Source organism: Pungitius pungitius, chromosome 16 (assembly GCF_949316345.1).
Source record: "Pungitius pungitius chromosome 16, fPunPun2.1, whole genome shotgun sequence".
Lineage (NCBI taxonomy): Eukaryota > Metazoa > Chordata > Actinopteri > Perciformes > Gasterosteidae > Pungitius > Pungitius pungitius.
In genome coordinates, this window is record NC_084915.1 from 8,434,955 (window position 1) to 8,455,123 (window position 20,169).

Below are 20,169 nucleotides of genomic sequence, written 5' to 3' on the forward strand. Positions count from 1 at the left end.
TAGTTAGGAATGTGTACAGTAGTTTGTGTAAGTTGGTTTGGGTTGAAATCATACACTTTAACAATGCTGCATTAAATAATTAGATCTTTTGAATGCTGGTCTTTTGCGTCATTCATTTCCCAGTTTTGTGGTGTACATTACAGCTGTTAAATGTAATAAGACTGATCTATCATGAAAATGTAAGGCCTAGTTGTCACTGGGGTCTTTTTTATGATGAAACTGGGCCACGTTGATTGATTAGATTCAAAAGACAAGTCTAATTCAATTTGGACTAGTTTCTTTCTACAATCATACTTCCCAGAATCACGGGTCCACAGACTAAGGGCATGTGTATTCTCAGAGGATGCTATTATTTGTCAGAGATAAACCCGGTGCAATCTCAGAAGATTTGAATAAAATCCTTGAAAGTTCCATTGCCCTTGGAACACAAAACAACTACTGGTTTCAGCCTACCTCATTGATGGTCAGTTTCACATTGGTATGCCACTGGCCAGCGGGAAAGTCTTGGCGCTTTCTTGTACCGTCAACCCTCAAGGCAAGTGTTCAGCATGGGTTCAAAGTTCACACTGTGACGTAATAGTTCAGTCTGTTGTTTATAGTTCTATAGTTCTATAATAGATTTTGAGCTACAACCCCCAGCAATATCGTCAACTAATTCAATTATCGGACATCACGAGACGTTGTGTGTATGGGGCTTTCCTGCGTGTTGTTCATTTTAAAAATAACTACATATTTCAGTCACACAGTGCAAAAAGGATAGGAGCAAAGAGAGAAAGCAAAGCCGTAGTATTGAGGTTCGACTCGGTTCACCTCAGCATTGCAATGTCAGTTTTTGTGCTCACAACATACTACTACTACAATACTATACTATTGCAAACCAAGCCTTCTCTGGTTTACATTGCTCACTGAGACTTTCAGAACTCTTTTATTAATGAAAAAAGTCCTTCCAAACTGGTATGCACATTAAAAAAGACTAAAGACCTCGGAATGATTCATGATTTTGATAAATATGTCCATGTGGATTAATAATTGAGCCTCTCCCATAATAATATATAATAAAAAACACTCAACAATATACACAGCATTATGCCAATAATACATATGCTTATTATTTGTCATAAAAATGACACTTGAAAAATGCATACTGTTGGCCTTTACGAAACTACACAAGAAAATATGATTGTGTAGAAACTATTGAGTACGAAACTGTCAGTTGGGTCAGTGGGTTAGTCACGGTTCACAAACATGCTGACTTCCTCTGTCATGACACGCTCATTAAAAGAGGAATGGGTGCACGAGTAGAAGGGCTTCCCTCGTTTTAGCAACCACCTCCCATATTCCCCTCATACAGTAATGCCAAATTTCCCTTACAAGCTACTCTCAGCCTATTTTCAGTGTCATCCATTTGTGGTTTCAAACATCCCTTTCGGTTTTGTCGCGTATTTATTTCCTTTTTTTCTGCAGTGACATGCAGTTCCCTTATTCATCTCGTGGTAAAATAAGTATTGCTATATTGTATTTGTGCATCATGTATTTATCAAAAAATGATTGAGCAACATCAATGTTTCAAAGCTTTTAGAAAACATAATGTTGATTAATGACCTAAAGAAATAAGTTACTGCTGTTTGTCACCTGTTTGATAGAGTGCACCAAGTGTTTTGCTTTAAAGCCCGAACACAACAGGGAATTGTGCAAAAGAACAAGAGACAGCTGCACAAAGTGTAGTCGCGGCAACAACACATTTTTGATCTGGCTCGTGGATTTGACCTGGAATGAACTCCCCAGGCTTTCTATTTAGCTTGGATCACTTTAATAAACGAAAGGGTCAGTGAGGGTGTTTTAGGAGGCCGGTCAGTGCCGGAAAAGAATTTAACCGATTGTTAAAACTCTATATTCTTTATTTGATTTTGCACCGTTGCACCTCCCAATATCACCATTGTTTTGCTTCAGTGAAAACAGGGAGCAGATCTTTCTACGTAGTAGTCGTAGTAGTACTACTACATGAAAAGCATCAATTTGGCCTATTTCCTGTCATTTTCACCCAGGCTTCAACCAACCATGAAGATCATTAAAGTAGTCTTAAGGCCCAAGGTTGTGTTAAAATATCCGTAGCTGTTTACACTCTATAACATTCCAGTTCATGCAGAAAGTTTTTTTTTTTTTTAAATGACTTTGAACGTACTGTACCTTCAACCCTATCATCCTATCATTGTAAACTGGAAGCTGTTATCACTAATCATAGAATTAAATAAGGCCCCTTGACATTATTTAGAGATTTCAAATTTCGTTCCAAGAACCTATAAACCTACATGATTGTCCCTGCTTGACCGAAAAGGGGCAGAGGTAAACAATGCACGAAAACATCTGAGGACAGCTGCACAATCACAGAAGAAGAGAAAGTTGTCATACTGGGTCACCACCAACTGGGTCTAATTTGTTTAGACAGCTTGACGTTTGAAGTCCTGGGTCCTTTTACGTAATACTCATTGACTTCATCAGATTGGATCCCTATAAAAGCCGCAGTAACTTCACTGAAAGGTAGATGAACTTAGGTTTGCTTTCGCCGTCTCGACTTATAATTTGTTCCTCCCTCTCTACCAGGAGAATGTATGCAGCCGTAACGCTTTTCGTCTTCATGTGCCTGACTGCCACCACCAATGCAGATCCCCATCATCCCTGCCGTAAGAATTTTAAGTTCCTTTTTTTTGGTTGTCCCTATTATTTGCTTTTTGAATTATCTCATGTCATGTAGTTAGATAATGTGTTATATATTAGTTTGAAATGTTTCTAATGGTTGATATTTGGTTGTTAGTCGGTGTGAGACTCATCCAACTGTTGTATTTCAGATGCACCCAACATGACAGGATTCATGAATGTGGTGAGTTTGTCAAATGTGTCGTTTTTATTTTTGTAACGTTTTAAAATCTAGCATTAAACTCAATGGTTCTTATTGCCTGTTGTTCCATCAAACTGCAGATGTCCTTGAAGGGTGACACAAAAGCGTGTGGTGCATTTACTTATGATTCAATGGGCAAGAAGCTACGGTTCAGATCCAACGAGAGCCACCCTGCGAACACATCCGTGGGTTTGGACCTGCTGATGTTCTTTAACGAGGTGGGTGATTTCTCTCGTCAAATAAAAATACAAATAGCACAGATCACTTGCTGTTTTGCGCCTTGACACCTGAACCTGTGTCTGCATCCTGCAGGGGATTTTCTATGAGATTGACAGCAGAAACCAGAGCTGTGAGAAAAAATCCTTGCAATGCACCCAGCACCCTCTGGATATCCCCGATGATGCGACATTTAAGGGTGTAAAAAACACTGGGAGTCCATCAATTAAAGGGGAGGGGTTAAAAACCCATGAATGGGCAGGATCAATGCCAGACATGAAAGGTGAAAGAAATGCTGCAAAAATACCACATGGAATAAAGATAATAACAATATGGGCCTTATAATGTGAGTTATTTGGTATTTAATCGTGTTCTCTTTTTCAGGCTGCTACTCCATGTCTGTAACCATGGGATGTCTGCCTGTGTGCACGATGTACTTCCATGACACCTATTCATTCATGGTCAGGTTGGTGATTTTTTTTTTTTAAATCCTTGGGAAAATAACACTCCAGGTATATTTGTGAGACTCTCTTGCATCTGTTAATTGCACAAGGCTAAAATGGATGTGCTTGAAGAATCCCATTGTCGTGTTTGTATCACTTTCACAGCATCACAGAGGTTGAAATCCAGATCAAGGATCCGGATCTTCTGTTGGTGCCCTCCTATTGTGTGGGGCAGCCTTTGGAGGACACACCGGAAGGGACAGTCAACAGCTTCCTCAATGAGTTCATGTAAATGAAACCTGGACGGGCAGAAGATCCAACACCTATACGAGAGTGGCCTGCCAGAAGTTTAGACTTTTCTCTGCTTTTCATGTGTGACTTGAGCTTTTTATGTAACAATGCACTACATCACAGCTGTTTCCATCAAGTCTTCCCTCTCCATTATGAAGATGTGGTTTTAAATGGATCATTCTGTACACATACACTTGATGTAAAGGAAAGAGATATGTCATGGATTATAGAATTAGTCAAAATTACTAACCGTTTGGTGGCTTTTCAAGTTGGTACTGCTTACAATGCCTGTAAGATATGATCAATGGAACAATAAAATGTCAAATCCGTCAATGGTGTAAAGAGACAAGTTTCATTTTAAATCCGAGATTATTTCCTTCTTCACTGTTTTGACTTTGTAAAACCTTTAATCAAGCACGTTTCGAGGCAAGAAACAGTAAACTATTTCAGAGCTGTATAGCCGGATGAATCCACTATGGGACCCACAGGTTGACTACCTGTTCCTTCTACTGTGTGCAGACCCCGTCACCCTGAAGAATCCTTCAAATCGGCCGTGTTGAGAGATCCAGAAACAATTTTACAGTTTTAGGAATAGTAACTTCTACACACAATATCAGTTTTTAATTTGAAGAACTGTCTATCTTGAAGTCTAACAACCGTGTTGATACAAGTATGAATATAAATAACGTCCTACAAGTTATATCAGTGTAAATATACCAACTATTAACATAAAATAGCTGAATAAAAACAGGGTTGTAGTAATATGAAATTTCATGGTCTGGAGGACAATCTACAGTATCAAATCCAGTGTTAAGTATGAGTTTTAGAGCTAAACAAATAAAATATAAGGTTATGAAATGAAACCATCACGTACACTGCTTTCAGCCTTCTGGATTAGCTGGGGTATAACTAACACGGTTTCCTTGTTCATCATGGTTAAACATTAACAAACAGACCCTGATTCCTGATGTTTTTTTACATCTTTCAATATTGTTAAAGATTATAAACTGCTTGTGTTTTTTCCCCAAGTATCTTTTATACTATTACACAAGATTCTATTACACAAACTTAATTCATGAATTCAATAAAGAAGGTCAAAACTGTGACATTGATTCTGTAATGATCACTTGTGTCATGAAGGAATGATGATGTGTAATTGTTTTGGAAATATTCCTCTTATCCCAAAACTCAAGGTTAACCCACCTCACTATTTACATTCCTGAGATGTGTACACATATTTTCCTCCCGCAACACACAAATACATCCGTGATGCATTTGTAATCCCAGAAGTTACGTGGCGAGACATTTTAATGTTGCTTCTTGAAGTGGGTATTTTCCAACAGTGAGTAAACGAGCGGTTGGAGCTGTGGTGGAAACACGGCAGCAGAGTCACAAGCCGGAGTGCGCAGACACGACGGCCTTCTCTTAGCTGCAGTTCGCGGAGCCACCGACAGGTGGTGCGCGTGCCACATGCACAACACTGAAAATACAAACTGTACCTGGCTACGTTAGCCACCAAGGAGCTTCTTAACGTAAGCTACGAATAAAACTTTTATTTATGAGGAAATGACAATTTGTGTGGGGAAATAACGACAGGGCCCTCCTTCCAAAGTCCTCGACTTTTGGATTATTTGGTTTTCAGTTCGTCTGTGATTTTAAAAACGAGGTAAGTAACGTGAAGTTGTAAAATGGCGGATAGCTAACGTTGACATCCAGGGAGCTTGTCTTCGAGGCTGCTGTGTTCGCTAGCCGACCGGACACTTGGCACGTGTGTTGTCGAAAGGGATTAACATAGAAAGACAACTTCATCACAATGAATTTCTAATAACTAACGTTAGTTTAATAACGGCGATGTAACATTCCGGCTGGTGTTAAGCAGTACTCGGGTTAGCCTGCTACAGCTAACGGTAACGCTAGCGAAGTTAACGCTTATCTGGCGCGAGCAAAATGAAAGGCTAATCTCCTGTGAAGTGAATCCTTATCCCGAAATGAGTTGTTCGATGCGAATGACGGGGCCAAAGGTAGTTGTGTAGATATAGGAGCGGCTAACATCAGATGTCAGTGAGGTTAGCTCGCGGCATTAGCCAGCGAGGATCGGATCCACCAGACATGGACTCATCTGCGTCGGTATCTCGGAAGTAAAAAGAACTGTGCGCTTCACAACTGTTTGGGGATCGACTGGCTTAATGATGTATTCAAAGTGACATTAAAAGTGAAATGTGACATCGATCGGCATACGTAAGACTGTTGCCCATGAGTTAAGTTACTCGTCCAAGAAAGCGACCGACCTCACATCGAGGGGCTCAAGAAAAAATAACGTTACGTGTTTACATTTATGGTGCCGAGAGTATTAAATCGTCTTTTCAGCTAAAGCCCAACCACGTACTATTTACATCGCATTCCGGGATGGCGCCTTACACTAGACACGCCCCCACAGATTTCCCTTCGCTGACAACTTCTGATGTCATTTTAACAAGTTGAGACATACCGTATGCCATTTGTTCTGCTGGAAACTCACTGGTATCTGGCTCGCAAACTACGTCCTAACCTGAAAGGACGTTATACATCTATTCCAGGGCCCTGTTTGCATTGCAATTACAGGATTCATTTGATTACATTTTCCCAATTTGAGAGACCACACACACACACACATGTTGTGTTGGTTGTGTGGTGGGTCCATACAAGTTGTGCGTCTGCAGTGTGCCTGCTGTCACTTGCTCATTTGAGTTGAGTTGATAAAGGGTCTGACCGCCGGGGAAGAATAAGACACATTACACAAAATCACCATTTGATTATACCCTATCCTTTACAAATGATTTCACTTATCCAGAAAACGGGATCATTTTATACGTTTTATGTGTTTTATACCATTTCCCTATTCAGCTGCAAAAACACACATTGTACTGAGCTCTAAAATATGGTTGTGTTTCATTAATATTAGCCATGCCTCTGTACATAATCCAAGCTGTCAATAAACCCAGGCAGGAGTTAACAGTTTTATGAAATTAAGTAGAACGTGCATTAAATATTAAACATGCACACAATCCTCATGTATTTGATCTATGAATTACCATACATTTGGTACTTTTATTCAATGACATCTACTAATTGATTTGATTTATTCAGCCCGAGGTTATAATGCAAAATAGAAAACTTAAATTGTGTGATTCACAAGAATTATGATATGTAATATATCCAACTGCTCAATTTAAAGTCTGCATTCTCTTCACAGTTTGTAGAAATAAAAGCAGGATCTGAGGAGTTCACTTTGAGTAGAATTATAGAATACAGAGAGTCAGTGCAATGACTGAGGGGAGCAAACCATTAAGGCTTAAACAAAAGCTTGGTTGTTGAGGAGAGCTGTAGATGTGTTGTTAAGGTAGGGCTGCATATAATGATCCTTTCCGTTGTCAGTTAAGCAGTTGAGATTATTATATTTTGGGCTAATAATATCAGAGAATGTGCAAAAAGGGTTTTCATCAACATCTCCACATTTCTTTTGTAAAAAGCAGTGCATAGATGAGCAAACTTTCCCCAATCTGCTGCATGAATAGAGACAAATTAGGGACATTTTTTTTGCACAGTAGCCAAACAGCTGTTTCATGTCCCCAAGGGCCTTTGTCTTCCTGACAATCGAAACAAACCTATTCTCTTTCTCCCCCTTAGGTCATGAAACTAAGATGTTTGTGAGATATACTGTGATGTGTTCATGACTTTTCACAGCCAGTGTCATTGTCCTCATCGACAAACTTGTCTCTTTTTTGTCTTCTTTTCCAGGTGCAGATACCTTGTTGCTTGGGGTCTAGAGCAGTAGACGCACACACCTCAGCAGTCCAGAAAATGTTAAAGAAATGATAGCAGCGCAGGATTTGCACACAGAGTTTCAATTTGCTCAGTAAGCAAAGCAAATACCAAAGCAAATACCTTTCTTTTGTAATTTTTCTTATTGTGACCACTGTCATGTTATCCCAAGTTATGTTATCTTTGAAGTCTGTTTCATTTTGGTAATGACTTCATCTGCTGTGCACAGAGAGGCAGAATCTCAGTTGTCTTCTGATACCGATCTTGAGGATCCTGATGGCAAAAATGCAAAGACAGGAAAGGGCATGGTATGTTATGCAAACCTTTGATCTTCATTTATATATTTTACATGTCTGTGATGTCAGTTAGTCCCACGCTGTGGCAGATTCCTCATTCCCAGTAACCCGACACGCTGGCCAGTGTGCACACGCGTGTAATGCATGCAACACAATAACACACTTTCCTTTTCCATTTGACATCTTCCTCCCCTACAGGCAGCCAAGAAAGGGAAGAAGGCGATTGGAGACAAGGCCAAAGGTGGGGGAGCAGGGAGGGCCCCCGGTCTTGGCAGGGTGAACGGCCATCATCAGGAGAACGGGATGGACAACATGACCCTGTTCGAGGTGGTTAAGATGGGGAAGAGTGCCACACAGGTGGGTACACACTGCTGTAGGCATGTCATTCTGTCTTGTTTTTCATTGTTTTTTTTGGTTAGAGCTGTGGTTTTCCCATTTAGTTGGATTAAATTGTTATGGGGAAATGGTATTTGTCATCCTGAACATGGAGCGATGTTTTGAAATCTTGTTCCAAAGTTGTATTTGTCATGGTGGGTTTATCTTTTCCAGTCCGTTGTCGATGACTGGATTGAGGCATACAAGAACAACAGGGACCACGCTCTCTTGGACTTAATCAACTTCTTCATTCAATGCTCCGGCTGCAAAGGTTTGTGTGGTATTGCCCGGGTGACAACGCAGCAAGCCAGGTGCCTCGAGACAAATTCAAATGAAAATTCTCCACACAGGCGCTGTGAGCGGAGAGATGTTCAGACACATGCAGAACTCGGAAATCATCCGAAAAATGACAGAGGAGTTTGATGAGGTGAGGCATCAGATAACAGCATGTGGCAGACACTGAGGAGAAGTGACCCCCATGAAACCAATGGGATTGTTACCCTGCCTCTGATGTCATCCAACAGGACAGCGGTGACTACCCGTTTACTATGTCAGGGCCACAGTGGAAGAAATTCCGGATAAGTTTCTGTGACTTCATTGCGGTTCTGGTGCGTCAGTGTCAGTACAGCATCATTTACGATGAGTACATGATGGACACGGTCATCTCACTGCTCACCGGCCTGTCCGACTCACAGGTCAGGGCGTTCAGACATACGAGCACACTGGCAGGTCAGTTTTCAATGTGCACGTTTCTGCATTTCCACTCCTGGCTGCACGTCTGCGCTTTTATTGTGTTGGTCGCGTTATTCCTTTCTGTTTGTCCCCTGAATTTTCTTTTCTCCTGCAGCCATGAAGCTGATGACGGCCTTGGTGAATGTCGCCCTCAACCTGAGCATCAACATGGACAACACGCAGAGACAGTATGATGCGGAGAGGAACAAGGTGGTTGCCAAAAGGGCCAGCGATAGGCTGGAGCTCCTCTTACAGAAGCGTAAAGAGGTAAGAAGAAATACACTTTGTCTATGACTCCAAATGCTGTAACAGCAAAGTGTTGTCTGTACTGGCGCGAGGTACCCTTGCACGGGACTCCACATATGAGTCTGTTTGTTGCGGTATTCTCAGAGAAGCCAGTTAGCTCACATAATAAATAAAATGTGACGAGACAAGACAAGAAATGTTACAGAAGAAATGCTATGAATCAACGTCGGTGCAGAGGAGGAATTTACATTTTTTCTATATATTGATCTGCACTTTGCAAAAATAATACCACATCACAATAAGTTGTGAGAGGAATCTGATCCAAAGAGTGCTCTCCGATATCACCCCCTGTTGCACCAACACTGTAACATCCTGTCATGTGGGCCATGAGATCAGCTTGTCTAAATATACCTGTGATTATCAGTGTCTTACATTATGTGTTTGACTTGTATTCTTTAGAAAATAAGAAAAATAAATAGAGTGCCGACCTTTCCCTTTTGCCATGGGTCAAATTACATCAAACAGACCTCTTCCTGCAAGACCTATTTGTGTTAGTGATTGAGGATCAAACAAGGTATTTTTGTCTTTGCTTTCTTCGTGCATGTCATTTGATAACTATCATTTTCTGTCTTTCTTTCAGCTTCAAGAAAATCAAGATGAAATTGAAAACATGATGAATGCGATTTTCAAAGGAGTGTTTGTGCACAGATATCGGTAAGTGGACCTCTGTTCATTGTTGGCTTTTGGTGCCCTCTAGTGTCAAAATAACATTAGCACTCACTCAAGTGCAGATGATTTTAGTTCAGATTTGAGTCTGAACATTTGTGTTCCCACAAAGGTATGTTGTATTATGTTAATGACTAAATTGAAATACATCTTTTGTGTTTTTTTCCCTTTTAGTGATGCTATTGCTGAAATCCGAGCTAGTTGTATTGAGGAGATCGGAGTGTGGATGAAGTTGTACAGTGACGCCTTCCTCAATGACAGTTACCTGAAGTATGTTGGCTGGACAATGCACGACAAGGTGAGCTAACAGCCAGCCACTGTTTTCTGGGAAAACTACAAATCAAACTTATCTTAAGAAAAGCTGATGGAGTGATAAAAATACATTTACCAATTTCTAACCGCAGCGTAAATCAAACTATCCAATGTTATTAATTAAGTGCTTCTGCAGTCATTTCACAATAAGAGTCAAATTAGAGATTGTTTACTTGATTTCAACTTTTAGTGTTGTATTGGCTTGACTTTGATCTTTTTAAAATCTGATCAAATTATTCGCCTGTGGCAAAGGAATTAAAAACCAAAAATAAATGAACTCCTACTGACGCAGATCATTATCTTTTGTCTAAAAATGTGCTAATGATAAACAGCTTTGGGGTCAAGGCAAAGTAACGCCCTACTTCAAACATGGCACATAATAGATGTATTTCTACTGTGACTCCAGCAAGGTGAGGTGCGACTGAAGTGTCTGGGTGCCCTCCAAAGCCTGTTCCACAGCAGAGAGCTTGGCGCGCGCCTGGAGCTCTTCACAAGTCGCTTCAAGGTATGCCAGCAGTCGTTGAAATGTGTTGGAGACTTACAAACATTTTACTGATGGGTCTTCACATGTCCGATAACTAAAGAGGTATAACGTAATGTTGACATCACCATACCCATGCACGTCATGACAGCTGATGTTGCGCAGGTCGTCTGTCTGAGGAAACATGATGTGAAACATAAACGCTGCTGTCGTTGACAGGACCGCATTGTGTCCATGACTCTGGACAAGGAATACGATGTTGCAGTACAAGCCATCAAGCTTCTGACACTTGTCCTACAGTGAGTAACCTTCCCTTCTCTTCATTGTTTTGCATTTGTGCTTTTTTGTAAAATCCTATAATGTGACTGTAGAGACATTGAACACATTAAAGTCAACTTTATAGATAAACTTGTGTTGTGATAAAATCTTGCCACAGATTGGGGTTTAATATATAGGATTGTAACTCAAAGTCTTCGGTCCTGATTGTTGTTGATTGTTTAGGTAGCTCAGTCTTAAATGGGGAGAATATGACCATATTATGTTAAGTCTATATTTGATTGAGGGGACTGGGCTTTATAACTAACAGTGTTAATCTTTTTGATCTAACAGGTGCAGTGATGAGGTGCTGACAGCAGAGGACTGTGAGAGTGTTTATCATCTGGTTTACTCAGCACATCGACCCATCGCTGTTTCTGCTGGAGAATTTCTGTACAAGAAGTAAGAGTCTTTTGATCTAAAAGAAGCCGGTTTTCAGCCACCGAAGTCCTAATAATTGGCATTCCTGCAAAATGAACCGTGTGAGATTACATTAAATAAATTACAGTAGTAAAATCAGTGTAGCAATATTGTTATGCTGAATTCATCAAACCACCAGAGCCTTTATATACAAAAATCATTAAGGGAATTATGTTGAACTGGACGCTTTACTACCGGAAAGCATGAAAACAGCTATTTTAATGGGGAAGTCTTTTGAAATCTGTTAATGTGTGACACGTACGTTAGCCCCATCATGTAGCCACTCTATGGGACTGCAGGCAGAGCAGTTCCTTAGACCACCTGCCTTAAGCAGACCTTTTTAACAGCCTTTGATGTTGTGTTGATTGAAGGCTCTTCAGCCATCGAGGGCCTGAAGAGGAGGGATTACCCAGGAGGGGCAGGCACAGCCTCAATGGCAGCCTGATCAAGACAACTGTCTTCTTCTTCTTGGAGAGCGAGGTAACCGGGAATTTGTGTCTTTTTTCTGGATGTTAATCTCATTATACCCATCCCACCATCTGTTGATTTCATTTTGGATGATGCAATCATTTCAATTATTCTTTTATCAAACTGATAGCAAGCAAGCATTCCTTTCCATTTTCCCATTTGATGCGCTACAGCTCCATGAACATGGGGCCTACTTGGTGGATAGCTTGTGGGAGTGTGGGTCAGAGCTGCTGAAGGACTGGGAGACGATGATCAGCCTGCTGCTGGATGAGCCCGTGCCAGGAGAGGAGGGTAACAAACCACCCTGTCATTTTTATTTCCTGCTACTCTTGTTTCTTTCATTTTATTTCCTGGTGCTCGTAAGATTCAGTCATTGAGCGTCTATACCTGCAATCCTCAGCACTGACCGATCGCCAGGAGACGGCTCTGGTGGAGATAATGCTCTGCGTCATCCGGCAGGCTTGTGAATGCCACCCTCCTGTAGGCCGAGGCACGGGGAAAAGGGTGAGTGTCTGGTTGTCGTGCTCACGTGGCTTAGACCTGTTTCTTGAATGACTTCTGGTTATTTTTGTTTTTTGTGCATGGAATAAGGTCCTGAGTGCCAAAGAGAAGAAGACCCAGCTGGACGATCGGACACGGATCACAGAGATGTTTGCGGTCGCATTGCCCCTGTTGTTGTCGAAGGTGACTATTTGTGTTCGGTGTTGACAACGAGTTAGAATCGGGACCATTCAGCCTAAAGGCTTTCTCTTTTCTCGTCAAAGTACTGCGTCGATATCGATAAGGTGACCAATTTGCTGCAAATACCAAAGTACTTTGATCTTGACATCTACACAACGGGCCGGTTAGAAAAGGTTTGTCAACTTTTACACTTTTTTCTTGTTCACGCAATTTGTAAATTGCATGCAGTTTCAATTAAGCAATGTCTTGTGCTCTCATGTCCTCATTAAGCATTTGGATGCCTTGTTGCGGCAAATCTGGGAAGTCCAGGATAAGCACACAGACACTGAGGTGCTGGAGGCCTGCTCGACCACCTACCACTCTCTCTGCAACGAGGAATTCACCATATTCAACCGCGTGAACATCACTCGCTCCCAGCTGCTCGATGAACTCGTAGACAAGTTCAATAGACTCCTGGAGGACTTTCTGCAAGAGGTAGGTGTCAGTGGAATGTTTGCAAACATATTCCCAGTTGGATAGGCTGGTGTGAACACCACCCAGATTTTTTCTTCTTGTTCGTAAGGGCGGAGAACCAGACGAAGATGATTCCTACCAGGTTCTGGCTACACTCAAGAAGATCACTGCTTTCCACAAGTAAAGCAGTTCATATTTATTTCTTATTTACATGTACTGTTATTTGTTCAGAGAGAGCATCGCATTTCTAGCGTCAAAGTTGTAGTTGTTTTTTCTTTAATGAGGGGAATTAATGACATGTGCATGAATGTTATTATGTGTTATTTATTGTTTGCATTCATTTTGCTTCCAGTGCGCATGACCTCTCTAAATGGGATCTTTTCACCGGCAACTACCGGCTACTTAACACAGGTCTGCAGAACGGGGACATGCCTGAACAGGTAACCGCAGTCTTCTCCAACTTTCTCAGTAACCTCCCCAAAATGCTTAAGCCACTATTAACTGTTTGGAGGCGTAACCTGGTTACTTGTGTGAAAAAGTGTGGCTCGTCTGATTTGCTTGCTTCTATTTCCTCAGATTGTGATTCACGCTATGCAGTGCACACATTACATCATCCTGTGGCATCTAGCGAAGGTTTCTGATGGCAGTTCATTGAAGGTATTTACATACATGGTACATTTTTAGTATACTTGGCAAAATGATTGTTCATAAAATATCAGTTTGTCAAATGACAGCTATTAGCAAAGTACATTGAGTACATTTACATTTATTGTCACATCATTCTCACAAAATGTATGAATAAAGCTGTCATTATTCTCAAAGACTGATTTAGGCACTATTATGTTTCAGCAAGTATTAAACCTGCACACCAGTTAATATGATTTGTATCTGGTTTAAACCATGCTGATAATTTACTATATTTCTCTTTTTTTGACAACTGAACTATTGTTTTGTATATTCATAAAGTACCATCAGTACTTTTCTTGTACTTCTTTCACTTGCGGGACTGCCTAACCGAACATTTGCTCCTCTTAGGGTGATATGGTGACCCTGAGAAAGCAAATGAGAGCTTTCTTCTTAATGTGTCAGCGTTACTTGAACAGCATCAACAGCGCCGTTAAAGAACAGGTGGGGTTACGCCGACGGGACTGTTCTGTTGCTGCCGACTTCTTTTACATGGCCGTTGTTCGGTACCTCTGACGATGTTCATAAATGCTGAAGTGTTTTGTTTATTCCAGGCCTTCACCATACTTTGTGATCTGCTATTGATCTTCAGTCACCAAATTATGTCTTCAGGCCGGGAACGACTGGAGCCTCTGGTCTATACACCAGACTCTTCTTTGCAGGCAGAGATGCTAAACTTCATCCTGGATCAAGTGTTCATTGATCAGGATGACGACAACAACAGCATAGGTCAGAGTTGTCAGACTCTGTTGTGTCAACCAACCACACTAACATTTAAGAAGCAAGGGGGCATTGACTTGTAATGATTTTTTAAAATTGTATTTTCCAGACGGACAGCCAGATGATGAAGCCAGTAAAATTGAGGATCTGCACAAGCGAAGAAATCTTTTAGCTTCCTATTGCAAATTAATAATTTACAATGTGGTGGAAATCAACACCGGAGCAGATATATTTAAACAATATATGAGGGTATGTTTAAACCCTCTTTTTAAATCAATTAAAAGGAAAGCCTGATACCGCCGCACTTCCTAATGTCAGTATTCCCTCTCTTTCTCCTTAGTATTACAATGACTATGGAGATATCATCAAGGAAACGTTGAGTAAAACAAGACAAATCGACAAAGTTCAATGCGCAAAGACACTCGGCTTGAGTCTGCAAATGGTAAGCTTCTTCACTTGGGTGGAGAAAAGGTATCAAGGCCTTGTTTTATTTTTTAAATATTTATTAGTAGATAAATCAGGTAAACTGAATCTTTGCATCGTCAGACATCACTTTTACACAAGGTTGCTCTAGTGTGCTTCAGAAATAGGAAAATGGTCTTTATTAAACCTATTAAAAAATGAATTGGGATAAATTTAGCTTGATTTAAAGAATTTAGTCTGTGAAACCACCTTTAACAACTGTGTAAAAATTGTTCCTCTGTTGTTTCCCTTGGTAGTTATTCAATGAGATGTTGTCAGAACTTGGCTTTAATGTTGATCGCTCAACATCCGCCTTCTGTGGCATAAAGGAGCTTTCCCGGCGCTTCTCGTTGACTTTTGGCTTGGATCAGATGAAGACCAGGGAGGCTATTGCTATGTTACACAAGTAAGTACTAGTCCTGTAAACTCCAAAGACATTGTGGTTTACAGCTTTCCACGAGCATTCCAAATGATTATTTCTCTGTGTTTAAGGGATGGGATTGAGTTTGCTTTTAAGGAGCCTAGTCCCCAAGGACAGGGTAGTCCACCTCTCAATCTAGCCTTTTTGGATATCCTGAGCGAGTTCTCCAGCAAACTTATTCGTCAGGACAAGAGAACAGTGTAAGTTTGAGCTGCAAGACTTGTTAGATGGTTTATGTCTGTGTTGAGCATTGAGCTGAAGAGGACCTGAAGATCCTAACTTTGACAGTTGTGTTCTGACGCTTTGACAGTCACATGTACCTGGAGCGATTCATGACCGTTCAGATGGCGCTGCAGCGAGAGGACTGCTGGCTGCCCCTCATCTCCTACAGGAACTCCTTACAGGCAGGAGGAGATGATGACACCATGTCTGTCATGAGTGGGATTAGCAGTCGCGGGTCCACCAGGAGTAAGAAATCCAAGCAAGGCACCGCTAGCAAAAGGAAATTGCCTGAAGGTGAGCTCAAAGCTGAAAATAGTTAATGGGAAGGGGGAGGGCTTTAAATTGTCATACATGTATATGTCATTAATTAATTTATGTAAGTAATTTGAACAAAATGTCAGGAAATAGATGAAGCTCTATCATTTCTCAACTTCTCTTGTGTAGCAGAGGAGAACAGCTGCAGCAGCAGCGATGCCGTCTGGATGAACCGCGAGCAGAACGCGCAGACACTCATGATGCATTCGCCCCACCTCACCTCCACTGTACTCCGGGATCCAAAGAAGATGAGGCCGGAGGACAGCTACACTGCCGCATTCACCATGCCACCAGAGCAGCATCCCCATCAGCCCGCGCCTCTCCAGCAGCCACCGCACCATCCCCACGAGGCTGCTATCGATTACAAGTAGGAACAGCTTTCTCCCAACCCTCACACACCTCGAAATTAATATTCTAACATGGCTGGTGTTTACTGCTTCTTGTGCACCTTTCACTTAATGTGGAAATGATATAGTTGTGTTGAATGATGAACACTGTACCAACAGTACCCAGGTCACTTGGATGTTGACTCAGAGACAACAAGCGGAAGCCCGTCAGCAGCAGGAGCGTGTTAGCGTGCACTATGCCAAGATGAGGAACCACATGCAGCAAGCAATGTAAGGGGCCCCTCTTCATCCAAGTACATTTAATATGTTTAAATTGTTGAGGAAACTGGGTAAATTGAACCGCTTTGTAAATAACATTGAAGCAACAGACAGTATGTGAAACCGCACAGTCTAATAACAAGCACTGTGTGTACTGTTAGACGTCGAGGCTCAGGACTTATGGAGGACGATGAGGAACCGATAGTGGAAGACGTGATGATGTCATCAGAGGAGCGCTTGGAGGACATCAATGAGGGCATGGATTTTGACACGATGGACATTGATTTGGTAATATAACAAATATATATATATATATATATATGCAAATGTTGGTATGCTATTTGTTTCTAGAAAAATCTTTTACAATTTTTATAGCAAACTCTTACAGCTTTTTTAGACATACAGCAGTCACGGAGGAACATTATTATTCATTTGGAGTTGTGTATTTCTCCCCGCAGTGAATACAGGTTCAATATTCAATGGGATTTTAGCACTGTTAAACTGTTGTGGTGACCAGCTAGTTTACACATGGCCTTTAGAATGTTTTCCTCTCAAAACAGCTGCTTAGTGCAGCTGCAAAAATTGATATATCATCAAAGTGAAACGAAACAGTTAAAAGTGTCCCGAAACTTACTGTCATGCTCCATTTAGCCAAAATGAGCTTGAGATTTAGGTGAAGATGAAGTTCATGTGCATTCCTGGGGCCACAAATAGAGGAAGTGCCTTTAGGGATTTCATCTGCAAAGTAACAGTAAACAGTAAATGTCACAAATGTTAACTGTCTGTGTGATCCAGTCATGCTTTTTATAACAGCATCATCTTTTGATTTTATTACCAGAGTTGGTGTAGGATCTTTTTTTTTTTTCAATCTAAAGTTTAAAAAGCCTTATTTACATTACATTTTGTGCTACGTTATTCTTACTGAGTTGTTATTTTTCAGCCAGCATCAAAGAATCGCAGAGAAAGAACTGAACTAAAGCCGGACTTCTTTGATCCATCTTCCATCATGGATGATTCGGTAAGGATCATTTACTTCTTACAATGCCTTTTAGTTCAAATGTGAAGAGTCATGGTTATTCATGATTTGTAAGCCTGCTTTTTCAGATAACTTGAGTATCAAATACTCACCTCCTGTTGGCTGTTAGCAATGATTTTTGCTTGCTCTCTCCAGCTTCTCCACCATAGAAGATGGTGGCAAGAGTATTTACAATGGATTCTTATGAAGAAATAAAAGAAAAACCCATCACTTTAATATAAACATCTAAAAACCTGCTAATTCTTTCTCAATCCTATTTAATCACAGAATTTGAAAATGAAAACACAGTTGATATTAACTTATAAATGTCCAACCAATAATGTGGCTAAAGACACAAATTGTTTATAAGATTGTGGATTTCTGAACTACTTCTTTTGTGTGTCTTTAGGTTCTCAATGTTTCAATGTTCTAAAAAATATTGCATCAAGGAAAGTATTTTTACCCAAATCCTTGGAAGATGGATGACGGAAATCTGAATGGAGCAAAATGGACTGCTATAAATGATTTGTGAGACACCAATGTTTGCCTCTTTAACGCTTTGTTAAAACTTAAAGCGAGAGCATGAATTTGAATTTCATTTTGATACTTTCATGCAGGACTTTTGTCACAATGCAGTAAGACAGGCTTATGTTTTTGTTCAGATACCCTGAAACCAACCTAATGTTAGCTCATCACACCAAGTTAAAGCCGTACCAAAATGATGCGGCAAGTGCATGGTGAGGGGACAATAACTGACTCAAATTAAAATGAATAATATATACACCTTTAATCTTTTATATTCAGTAGACAATAAAGGTTTGTAAATACATAATGGCCAATATACAGGAGTGGTGAACACAATTTCATGAATTACAGCTGATAAAACAATATAAACCCTGCAAATTAGTACTACCTTTCTGATGCTTATTTGATGAATAATGACACTGTATTTTGTTACAGAGGTATAAATTCAAGTTTATGGTCATTTCACAGCCATATTTTTCGAAATGATTATGGGCTCCAATCAATGCCTCACTGATACAATCTTGACAAAAATTCAACATCATAAGCTTTTTAAATACCACATTTATTGCAGGGCTATTAAATTGGGCTGCGATGCATTGTAATGGTGTGTTTTTGTGTTTACCACCTGTCCTTTTAAACTGTAGACTTTGGCATGGCACGTAGCCATATATCAAAACATGTACACAGTAAAGTATAATGTGAACTGGCGTCTCATACTGTTCAAATGCCTTGCCAGAAATGATATATGACATTCTCAGATTTCTTTGTGATGGTATTTTTTAGAAATGTATGAGTTCTGCTTTTATATCTTATAGATAACTTTGATTTATAGATATTTTGTAAAGACAATCAAATGTATATGACTGGTTTCTAATCCTGTTATTTCACATGGATGTTGAAATAATCCTTTTTAATGAAAATGATTGTTAGTATAGACATGGCCAGATATTTGTATTTTGCATTTGATCTCTATAACAAATGGGAGCAAAAGTAATGTATTGCTCAAATGTAGTTATTTGGAAAAAGAATGGCTGCATCTAAAATTATTTTTTAGTATTGGGAGCCTTCACAATCTCAAAGATTCATTTTGACTCAATCTTAAACATGTAAACCTCTCCTATATCTTGACTATTTTTCTCCGCTGTATAGTATCTAATACTATCAAATAACAAAGTCATGGAATTATTGCAATATTTAGAAGAATGGATATATTAAATGGTTGCAGAAGGTGTGCATTGTTATTTTGTTTAGTTTTTTCCATTTGGCAAGTGTGCAGAGGATTCCGTCAAAAAGCCAACTTGTTGAGCTACTGTTGAGTGTTTAAGAACTGTTGAGATATTCTAAATTACAACTTTTTAGAAATTTTGTCAATTATCATAGGATAAGAATGGTATATTATACAATTACAGATGTGTAATATACTGTGAATCTGTGACCATTTTATATTTGCAGTTTCTATGCTTGGTATTTTAGTAAAGGGTTAAGTAGATTGTAACTTTTCTTTGAGTTAAGCAACTCATTTAAAAAAAATATACACATACAGTTCATTGTTTTGTCTGTCTTTCAATCGATTGTTGTGATATTTCTTTACCTTTGTGTATTGGCATGGATGGCAGATTCAGATTTGATGGAAAATGGTGTAGTCATATTTTAGTTAAATACAAATCCCTTATTTTCCTCAGAATCTCACTATCAGTGAAGCAGATCATGTGGTCCTAACCTTTTAATATATACAAACTGACTATTCATATGAAGCAGATGAGAAAAATGTGTTTCCAGTGAATTTATCCGATAATTCTGAACCTCCTCTGTTTTGCATTGAACTTCTGAAAATGTCCACACATCTGTATGTTCAGACATATTTAAATCTTTGTGTATATTAAATTTGTGTTTTTACTCAACGTGTGTCCCGATGCATCCTTTGATATTTGTATTCATATCTCACGCGTGAGACAAAATGATGGATCCCGAAGTATTGTTTGTTCTTTTAAGGGTAGTTAAATGTATATTAACGCGTTTAAATTATGATTTTAAAATAGTTTTCAAAA

At 39.9% G+C, this 20,169-nt stretch overlaps 2 protein-coding genes across 4 annotated transcripts; both read left to right on the plus strand.

Moving 5' to 3' along the window:
* The first annotated feature begins 2,522 nt into the window (after positions 1–2,522).
* epd (ependymin) lies at positions 2,523–4,179 on the plus strand. Its single transcript, XM_037467171.1, has 6 exons — positions 2,523–2,681; positions 2,847–2,878; positions 2,977–3,114; positions 3,209–3,395; positions 3,497–3,578; positions 3,721–4,179. Exons 1-6 carry the CDS (start codon positions 2,543–2,545, stop codon positions 3,845–3,847), a joined length of 705 nt encoding a protein of 234 aa, XP_037323068.1. The 5' UTR covers positions 2,523–2,542; the 3' UTR covers positions 3,848–4,179.
* A 1,074-nt stretch (positions 4,180–5,253) lies between these two features.
* On the plus strand, positions 5,254–20,022 carry stag2a (STAG2 cohesin complex component a). 3 transcript variants are annotated; one of them, XM_037467173.2, is made up of 34 exons: positions 5,254–5,378; positions 7,624–7,741; positions 7,877–7,955; positions 8,142–8,300; positions 8,493–8,589; positions 8,669–8,745; positions 8,843–9,047; positions 9,166–9,317; positions 9,937–10,010; positions 10,197–10,320; positions 10,741–10,839; positions 11,035–11,114; positions 11,425–11,532; positions 11,922–12,030; positions 12,192–12,309; positions 12,419–12,522; positions 12,610–12,702; positions 12,783–12,872; positions 12,970–13,173; positions 13,262–13,332; positions 13,505–13,592; positions 13,729–13,809; positions 14,188–14,280; positions 14,391–14,565; positions 14,666–14,805; positions 14,897–14,998; positions 15,276–15,424; positions 15,511–15,639; positions 15,750–15,955; positions 16,106–16,343; positions 16,483–16,593; positions 16,743–16,869; positions 17,522–17,599; positions 18,006–20,022. In XM_037467173.2, exons 2-34 carry the CDS (start codon positions 7,698–7,700, stop codon positions 18,027–18,029), a joined length of 3,828 nt encoding a protein of 1,275 aa, XP_037323070.2. In that variant the 5' UTR covers positions 5,254–5,378; positions 7,624–7,697; the 3' UTR covers positions 18,030–20,022. The 3 variants fall into 3 exon arrangements, with proteins under 3 accessions (XP_037323070.2, XP_037323071.2, XP_037323069.2); XM_037467174.2 differs by having other exon boundaries at positions 5,298–5,512; positions 16,109–16,343; XM_037467172.2 differs by having other exon boundaries at positions 5,299–5,512.
* The last annotated feature ends 147 nt before the right edge of the window (positions 20,023–20,169 follow it).